We start from the raw sequence: 9377 nt of genomic DNA, 5'->3' as shown, positions 1-9377 counted from the left end.
TACTAAAAAAAAAATATGTTGAATATAACCTATACAAGTGCAACTAGTAATGATATTGAGAATTAAAAATGCAGTCATGCTTTAAATATCAACATCAGAATTAGAGAGCTTCAATTGCTTGTATCACCTGAGTAGATCACCCACTTTGGATAGACTGTATATAAAGATTTTTGTCATCGAATTCTGACCTACATATGAGGAACGTGAGTTTAGGCCATTTTCAAAGTCAACTTGAGCGAAGTGCACCCAATTACTGAAATAAGTACTCAAAAAATCAATACATTGTATCATACAAAGATTTAGAATAATCGTACATCTTATCGAAGTGATACTTCAAGTAAGATCTCAAAATAAATTCATTTCAATTACTTTTGATGAAAAAGTTCTTCGGTATCAAAAAGCAATTATCACAATAATGCTCAACTGAAAATATTAGACAAAAATAAAGAACGAAAATTACTTAAAAGTCATTGACATGAATTCCTGAGTGAATTTGATGTTTTTCTGAAGAAGATTTTTGTACTGATTGAAATGCTAAAAAAAAGTTTTTGGGTTGTCACTAAAACGCTAAGAAACCTTGAAGGTAAAAGCTAAAGAAGAAACATTCACACATTTAACATCTATTGAAATTCTCTAATTTTAGTCTGGTTAAAGATATGGTGCATGGGTATGTTAAGATATCTTTCTTTACAAATTGCATCACATTTCACTTGGAAGTCTTCTTTAAATGAGCCATGGTCAACCGATGACCAGAAAAGCCTTAACTTTATTTTAAGCATATAAAAGTATATCTGTTGATAACCAAAGCTAATTTCTGAATGTTTAACAGAGTGGCTACTTGAAAAATAACTTGTCAGTGTAGAAAACGGCTATCCAGTGAAATATTAAAAATGAATATTCAAGATTAAGTTCCCGAAATAAAATAAACCGCTATGAATAGAAATAGGGAAAGACTAATTTTTAATGTGCATGTGTAAGTATGGAAATTGTTAAAAATAAGTTTCTTATTGTCAAAAACTCTAGAAATGAAATTTTAATTATTTCAGTGATGGTTCATTACTGTCAAATGATTTTTTAGGCCACCCTGTATATATTGTCAAAAAAAAAAGTAGAAACTCTGCAAGAACATTGTTAAACAGTTGGTGAGATAGTATAACAGTTTTTTCAGCTTACATATGAATATTAGTTTAGTTTTCCTGTGTTGGGCCCATCTTTGGAGTCCTCAACATTACGTTCAGGTACGGGACTCTTACCTCCACTACTCCCACTGCTAAGTGCCATTCGTTTCATCTGACGAATAACTGTAGTAGCATGATATGCTTGCTGTGAAAAATAAGGGTTTGAACGGATATCCTATTGTTTTGGTTCGTTATTTCCAAAAATAAACAATCTTTATGTTAACTTTTTGAGTTATAAAAAATATAAAATATAATGAGAGAAAATGCAAAGAGGAGGTTCCATAGCAATAGAGTATAACCTAAATAATGCTCTAGCTCAAAAACCACAAAATATATCTTAGTTGTAGTTCATTGTGAGGGAATAAAATCCTAAATTTAGTTAAGAATTTATTTACAATTGAAATCTTAACTCTAATTGGTTATGTTGAATTGGAGAATGGATTTTATTAAGAAGTTGATTACTTCATAATAAAATCTATGAGTTTCTATAACTAATTTAAATATTTTTTGAAAATCAATTGAAATAGTCCATGAATACTTTTCAGAAGGTATTTAAACAGAGAAGTTTCGAAAGTCGTAGACCATTATGTGAAATTTGCTGAGTTTTAATGTTATTTACCTTCCAACGGGACTTGGCGAAATTTTTCTTAAGTTGTTCAGAAACAGTGCCATGTATATTCTTATTACTAGCCGCATTACCAGAAATCCTGCAAATGAAAATGTTAATTTTTTATTTTTCAAAAAAATAAACTCACCAGGGGTGTGCTAGAGCTTCTTTACATGTGAAACGTCTTTCCACGTTTACACACATTAATTTTCGAATGAAATCTTTTGCTGAATCACTTATTTCATCCCAGTAAGGGGGATCAAATTCAAATTCACCTGAAACATTGAAATATTTTTACACAAGATGAAATTTTGAACAAATAGTGAAAAGTATGAAGAACTACCCTCTTATTCCCCAGGAAAATTGTCACCTAATAGTAGCGAAAAATCTCTCCAACTATATACCAAAGCAAAAAAAGCCTCCAATGAAGTAAATGCGTAGTTTAGAGTAAAAAAATGTCATTAGCGCCACCTATCTACTCTAAACTTAAAAACCATTGAAGTTTTCTGCCGGTGTCTTGACCCATAAATGAGAGATCATAAATTTTAGAGATTTTGAATGATAATTTAATTGTTAATACAAAAGGGAATATACAACTAGGTGAATTGAAATATGGGCTTACCCTTAAGTATTTGTGCAAAGAGATTTGCATCACTTTCATCATAAAATGGTGGATAGCCACAAAGTAAAATATAAGATATTACTCCTATACTCCAAACATCTACTGCCTTACCATAAGGTTTTTGTGCAAGAACCTCTGGGGCTAAAAGGAACTTCCTTTATAACAACTGATAAATATAATAAACCATCTATAAATTTACTTACCTACATACCCAGGAGTACCACATGCAGTTGCCATGATTCCAGAATCTTCCATTTTAGATAAACCAAAATCACTGATCATAATTTTACTATTTTCATCAGAGTTGTAATAAAGGAGATTTTCAGGCTAAAAATGATTTTGAGAATAAATATAACATCATATGTTGAACTTAATTATTTAATACCTTCAGATCCCTATGCACTACACCTTGTTCATGCATATAGTCTACAGCTTCTAGTACTTGTCTTATCAAATCAGCTGCATCTTTTTCAGTATAGGATCCTTTTTCAACAATTCTATCAAAAAGTTCTCCTCCTGTTACCCTAAATTTTTAAACTTAATAATAAGAAATAAAATAATAAGTGAAATATTCAACTTACAGTTCCATGATAAGATAAACCTTAGATTTATCCTCAAAAGTTTCTAACAGTTGTACAATATTAGTATGCGTCAGCCTGAAAGTTTATATGTTTAGTCAAGTTTATAGCCATTCGTACTACAATTGGATACACAACATTAAAATAAAATTAGCCACACAGTTAAACATTAATGACTTGAATAAACAGATTTTATGTTTTGTTTTGCACTCAAACATCTTTGAACCTAAGGCAAACAATCTCACAATATACAATGAGATCATATTACAAAATTTAAATTAATAAATGAATGACAATTTTCCACATATTGTTTCAATAAGGAGCATCACCTTCGGAGCACCTTAATTTCATTTTCTAAAGAATCTTCTTTTCCTTTCAAAGCCTTTTTATCAATAATTTTAACGGCATACATTTGACCTGGCCTCTCTTTGCTCTCAGCTAATCTCACAACAGAGAATGCTCCACTAAAAATTAGGCAGAGGTTAGAATAATGTCAACATAAGTAGAAAAAAATATGACTTACGTCCCCAAGAGTTCCTTCATATAATATTTATCTTCGATTGAAGGCTGTTTATCTGACTCTTTGCCATCCTTTTTTGCTTTCTTTTCTTTCCCGAATAAAGGCATCTTTATTCTCAAATATTTGGTAGCATGTAACATAAATATTAACGTTTCAGGAGTTGAATATCATCACTATCAAAACAGATGAGGGATCAGTACGCAAATTCGTAATAAGATATTAAACTATCACAAAATAAGCTGTGTTATATGCACTGCAACAAACTACAATTGTAAACTGATAAAAATTCCTGCTAAGCTGCGACACAACACAATCTCTCAAATTCACGTATTAATCTACAGATCTCTCTCATCGGAGGAAAAATAGATATTCTTTTTGCTGTCAGAATCTTGTCAAACATCAAAACGCGAACGGCAACACTGTATCGAGTATGAGCGATCAGCAGGATCCTGCTGCTCCAAAAAAATTAACACTGGTCGCCTCGCAAGAGGAATCTCTGTCCGATAACAAATTTATCAGAGAACGATTGGTCGTCGAATTGTTATGTAATCTGTTTGGTTCCAAAATTGATTACGATTACCTAAAATAGATTTTGTCGATGTATTTGAAATTTTCATTACGTAGGAAGACCACAAACTTCGAACTACTAATTAGAAGATATATCTACAAGCTATTAATTACTGCTGATCGGACTTAGGATTACGATTCAATGTTTTTCATTCAATTTATTATCATATTTCTATTTTATTACCAGGCGTCAATAATTTGAAGGAGAGCATTTTTTTTACATTGTTTGAAAACCTCCATTCAAAAATGAAAATATAAATCCCAGAATTACATAGATTTAACATATTGGAAATTCAAATTTTGAGATTATCAACAGTGTGGAGATACTTCACGAAATACAGGGTTTACGTGTACAGGGTGTTCCTAACTTGGAGGTACAAACGAAAATGACAGATTCTTCTGATCATTTTAAGAAAAAAAAGCAAACTATTTATTTTCGAGATACAGTGGGTTAAACTTTGATATTTGTCAATTTGTTTCTTATAGGACCTTCCCTTCACAATATATTTACCTTATAATAGGCATAGATATTCCAATTTAAAGTTTTCATCATGTTAGTTGTTTTTTTAAATATTAAAAGAAACTTTGGTTCAGTACTACACGTTTTGACTTATCTGCTACCGATTTCGATAAAAATTCTCTAGTAATCCTCAGGAAAATCCCAAGTATCATAAAGATCCAGTAAGCAAGCTGTAATGGATAAATTAATTATACATTTTTGTACTTATCCACTCAATCTGTAGCGAAGATTAATAAAGATTTGATAAACTGGTATAATCACCACAAAAAAGTGGGACTACAAGAAACAGCTTGTATCTCGAAAACAAAGCGTTTGGAAGCCCGTGTTTATGGGACTTATTTTTCTTAAAATCATCTAAGGAACCTCACATTTTTCTTTGTACCTCCAATATAGGAACACCCTGTATAGACGAAATTTCAGCTCTTATTTTTAATTTTAGATGTCCTACTGAAAAACTGAACCATGTGGAATGAAGGACTGTTCATAGTGATTCTGTTGAAATGAAACATATAATACTTTTGAAAGTATTTAATAGAATTGACAAAAATTCATAAGGAACAAGTGCACCAGAAATTGCACGTTACATTCATTTTATAAAACAATCATTTCACACACTTCCCTTAACAGCGATAGAAAAAATTCAGTAGATATAATAAATTATTGCTGTTTTTTTATTAGTCAAAATGCCTGAATGAGATCAATAAAAAAATTATAAGTAGTACAGTATTCATACTATCTAACAGCAAATTAACACTCAACATATTTTCAACAATGACCAAGACATTTTGTGCAGTTAATTACTCTATTAAGCATTAAATAAGATTTCATACACTTAATGCCACAATTACTCATCTCAACATTAAGAGAACATCATAAAACATAAAATTTCAAATAAAAAACAAAGTTTCATTAACAGTTAGAGTGAAATATCTAATAGAATAAGATGTATTTCCTCAAAAGTAAAAAAAGTCTTATTGCTATATCTATCAGTTATTTGTACGCAAGGTGACTAAGCTTAGAAATCACATAATAAACGTCTTTTCTTTTGATCAAGTTTTTATACCAAGTTGCACATTTTTTTTTGAAAAACAGTTTTCAAAAGCTTTAAAAAAGAAAGCAGTCTAATATTCCCAATAATAAGCCCAGTTAAACTACAGTAAAAACAGATAAAACACACTCTATATTTTATGAATATTGTATTCAATATCTCCGGTTTTTGAAGATCTAGAAAGAAACTAATTTCAAAAAGAATATCTTTTTCTTACTTTTCATTACATAAATTTCAGATTTTCAACTAATTGATGATCCAGAAAAAAAAATGAAAGAGTTTAATTACATATTCATAAAAGCACAAAATCAACCTCATGCAAAATGATTAGGCTAGACTTCATGTTGATTTTAAGGGAATGTTTATCAAGGAAGTTGAAGATAAAAATGAAGAATCTATAACCAAATTAATATAGACATACAGTAGCCAAATAATAATGTGCATATTCAAGAGGACATTTTACTCTTGAAATATTGTTTTAGTGGTTCATACAACTGATATCTAAGAGAAATCAATTCTGGAATGTCTTTGAAGCCTCCCAAATTTGCAAGATCAGTTTCACAAATCACAATTGTTGTGATTACAACAAGTACCATGACCACAAAGGAAATTGGTATAAGCCTTCTTATCACATAAAATTTTTTAATTTTCTTTACATTTGTTTGAACATGATGAGAAGAGTTTGGCAAGCATATTCTACCGTCAACCTGAGAATGAGAAAGTTGAGGCGTTTGACTGCGGCTTGATCTGTACGATAAGTTTGTTGTGTCTTTGAAACTACTATCAACAAGCTGAGATTCAGAGGATGAGTGATCAAATGAGTCTTTCATGTAGTAATCACTGAAGTGATCAAGGGAATCGTCTTTTAATACTGAAATAAAGGAGAAATTTAGCTTTAGTTAGGAATTAATACGACATTTACTACCTGAAGTGTGTAATTTTGGCAATCCTAACGTTTCATGATCTTCAGTTACAGTTTCTAAGGCGGCTACATCACTATAAATTGGGAAATTGTCTAAGTTAGTGAGAAATCCTGTACTATTACTAGTTTCCATCCTTGATCCACCTGTATCTGATTGGCTAGATCTTGGTAATGTACTATAACCTGTGGAGATATAAAAAATGGACATGTATATTGTTGGAAAACTAGTGACAATATTCTCAGGCAGAATAAAAGTTGATCAGATACTCAAAGATCTGATGTGGCACTTTTGTGTGTTCTGTGAATATTTCTTGAATACAGAGGAAGTGAAATACACTGCCCCAAAAAATGAATGCACCACAGTTTAATTTGAAGGTACGCATGTTTTCGATTTTTCGAAGACTAACTTTGACCATCATTGTGAAGAACTCATCCGAAAAAGGAGTGGAAATACGTGATATTGACCTTATAGAAATTAAATATGCTGAACTTCATGGTTCTTTTCAGCTACTCTTCATATATTAATTGAATTTCTAGGAGCAGCGTAGAATTGAAATACAAGAAGGAAAACTAGATAGTTCCAGTTGGTCATAATGAAAGTTTTACCTAAGTGCGGTTGTAAAGGCGTTGATGGGGTAGCAGGTACACTAGATGCTTTACGACGTAAACTGGATGTCCTCTTGATTGAGGGTTCATCTCTGCCCAATGAATTGGAGCTTTCCAATATTTCTCTTTCTGTTCTACCACTATACTTGAACTTTGTGCCCCAAGAAAATAGACCTCCTCCTGTTACCACAGCTCTGCTATCAGATCCTGTTGGTAAACTGCACATGAAAAGTTTAAAATTATTAGTTGATAAAACATTTTATGCTCAGAACAATACATAATAAGAGAAGCATAAAGTAATGTTGGATAATATTAAACTTACGTGAAAAACAACATTTGCTCAACAGCACACCTCCAAATATGCCTGCATGATGCTCCAGTTGCACATTTGAAACCCACAGTGTGTTTCTTCTTAAAGAAAGTCAATAGAAATAAGATTATCACAATATTAATAAGAAATTTTACCTCATTAACTCCAAGATGTATGATGAACATTTTTCCTTCATAATTTAATTTTTGAATATCAGACCATTTGAAGTGATGAGTTTTTTTACTACCCTGAATAGTTAATATTCCACTATAGTTGATTCCAAGGTATAATACATTGCTTTTATGATCCTGAAACTGTTTTGAAAATTGATTCATTGTTTCTTTTCATATATCTAACTAATCACCTTCACAGGATGAGGATCTATGCCGTAAGAGTCTAAAGGACAGGCTAACTTCAAAAATTTAGTTTCAATCTGAGCAGAATCTTCCCCTTTCAGTTTTTTCTGATGTATTTCCATTGCTTTCTCTTCAATGGATGGAGTTTGTTTCAATAATATCTTTAAATCAGATATATAGCTTCCTTCATGAATGTCTGGATCATAATCACCAAGTTCACCTAAATAATTCAAAATTAATTTTGAATATCATTGAATATATAAGGAAATATACTTTGTACTACAAGAGCAGCTAACATTGCTGCATCTTCATTTCGACAACATAGCCTTCCATGTAGTAAATCACGTTTCAGTTGTAAAAAAATTTGATAGCGTGTAATCTCCTCCTTCAGTTTGAAAGGATCTGGTGGATAAAATTTAACACGAAAGCTAAATAATACAGGCTCTAAGTCCTTGACTTGCTTGTATATGGATTTTTCCAAATCTAACCAATGCTGGAAAGTACATTACAAAGATTATTTCATTCATATTTGTGCTTTTATACAAATTTCTCACCCTTTGATTAGTAATGTCGACATATCGTAGTCCAAAATAATCTTGTTCAACCAAATTTAACTGTTGACAGACATAGTCCAATAAATATTTACCCTTATGATGTAACTACAAAATAGTAAAGTGAAGTAAAATGAATTTAAATCTAATATCAATTTTACCCTATATTCGCACTCTAATATTTCAGTGTCTTCTAATAATCTAACTGTACATTTATAAATAATGTTACTGTCATGTTTCGAACCAAATTTCAACATTTTCCCTTATACCATGAGATGAATAAGAGCTACTGTTCATTGTTTCATTAAGAAAAAATATATGTTTTCCTGAACATGTACATTTCGATGTATTTTCGTTCCAAAATCACCAAAGATTTTTGTTACAGATGAAGATGAAAACAATCCTCTGGATTTTGTCACTGACACTGACGTGAACCCATTGACATTTCTCGTTGATTTGTCAAAAATCAATCATAAATGACTTAATCTGTGTGGGGATGCAATCCACAATACGATAAAATGTTTTACGTGTTCTTGACTATAGTTGGAAATCTATGCTGAATTCAAAAATGAACTGAAATTGACCTTAGAACTTATTTGATCACCAGAATTACAGTTTTGTGAAACCTGCAATACAGGATATTCCTATTTCGGAGGTACGAAGGAAAATGACAGATCCCTCGGATAATTTTAAGGGAAAAGTCCCTTAAACATGCGCCCGCAAACGCTTTGTTTTCGAGATACAGTGTGTTAAAATTTTATTTTTTTTTCATAGCACCTCCCCTTCACAAGATACTCAATTTAAATTTGAAGTAGATATTCCAATTTGAAGATTTCATCATGTGATTTGCTAATTTTGAATGTAAATCTACAGGGTGATAGTTTCTTTGGAACAGTGTCCGATTTTTTTCCTTCAGAACTTTTTTTTTGATAGACCACTGGTAGTTCAGAACAATGTCTGAAGAAACTTTGGTCCAATACTGCACTTTTTAG

General features: G+C 31.2%; 2 protein-coding genes across 4 annotated transcripts in view; both read right to left on the bottom strand.

The window, feature by feature from the left end:
* LOC123686549 (calcium/calmodulin-dependent protein kinase type 1-like) overlaps positions 1–4005 on the bottom strand; it is a 5978-nt gene extending 1973 nt beyond the window's left edge. The window contains exons 1-10 of one of the 2 annotated variants that reach the window (XM_045626772.1): positions 3509–4005; positions 3315–3449; positions 2989–3063; positions 2793–2931; positions 2611–2734; positions 2408–2548; positions 1934–2060; positions 1798–1885; positions 1174–1323; positions 1–253 (exon numbers count right to left, since the gene is read on the bottom strand). The exon at positions 1–253 is cut by the window's left edge and continues 1973 nt beyond it. In XM_045626772.1, the coding sequence (XP_045482728.1) occupies positions 1183–1323; positions 1798–1885; positions 1934–2060; positions 2408–2548; positions 2611–2734; positions 2793–2931; positions 2989–3063; positions 3315–3449; positions 3509–3645 (1107 nt within the window). In that variant the 5' untranslated portion in view covers positions 3646–4005 and the 3' untranslated portion in view covers positions 1–253; positions 1174–1182. Of the gene's footprint in view, positions 1324–1797; positions 1886–1933; positions 2061–2407; positions 2549–2610; positions 2735–2792; positions 2932–2988; positions 3064–3314; positions 3450–3508 lie in introns of both variants that reach the window. The other variant, XM_045626771.1, reaches the window with a different exon arrangement.
* A 1100-nt stretch (positions 4006–5105) lies between these two features.
* Positions 5106–8834, bottom strand: LOC123686010 (FERM domain-containing protein 5). 2 transcript variants are annotated; one of them, XM_045625921.1, is made up of 9 exons: positions 8547–8834; positions 8389–8493; positions 8108–8327; positions 7843–8054; positions 7634–7792; positions 7491–7579; positions 7169–7386; positions 6566–6745; positions 5106–6511 (listed from the first exon to the last, which is right to left on the bottom strand). In XM_045625921.1, the coding sequence occupies exons 1-9, from the start codon at positions 8640–8642 to the stop codon at positions 6087–6089; spliced, it is 1704 nt and encodes a 567-aa protein (XP_045481877.1). In that variant the 5' UTR covers positions 8643–8834; the 3' UTR covers positions 5106–6086. The 2 variants fall into 2 exon arrangements, with proteins under 2 accessions (XP_045481877.1, XP_045481878.1); XM_045625922.1 differs by having other exon boundaries at positions 7491–7576.
* Between the last annotated feature and the right edge of the window lie 543 nt (positions 8835–9377).

Source organism: Harmonia axyridis, chromosome X (assembly GCF_914767665.1).
Source record: "Harmonia axyridis chromosome X, icHarAxyr1.1, whole genome shotgun sequence".
Lineage (NCBI taxonomy): Eukaryota > Metazoa > Arthropoda > Insecta > Coleoptera > Coccinellidae > Harmonia > Harmonia axyridis.
This window is presented reverse-complemented; position numbering and strand designations above follow the sequence as displayed.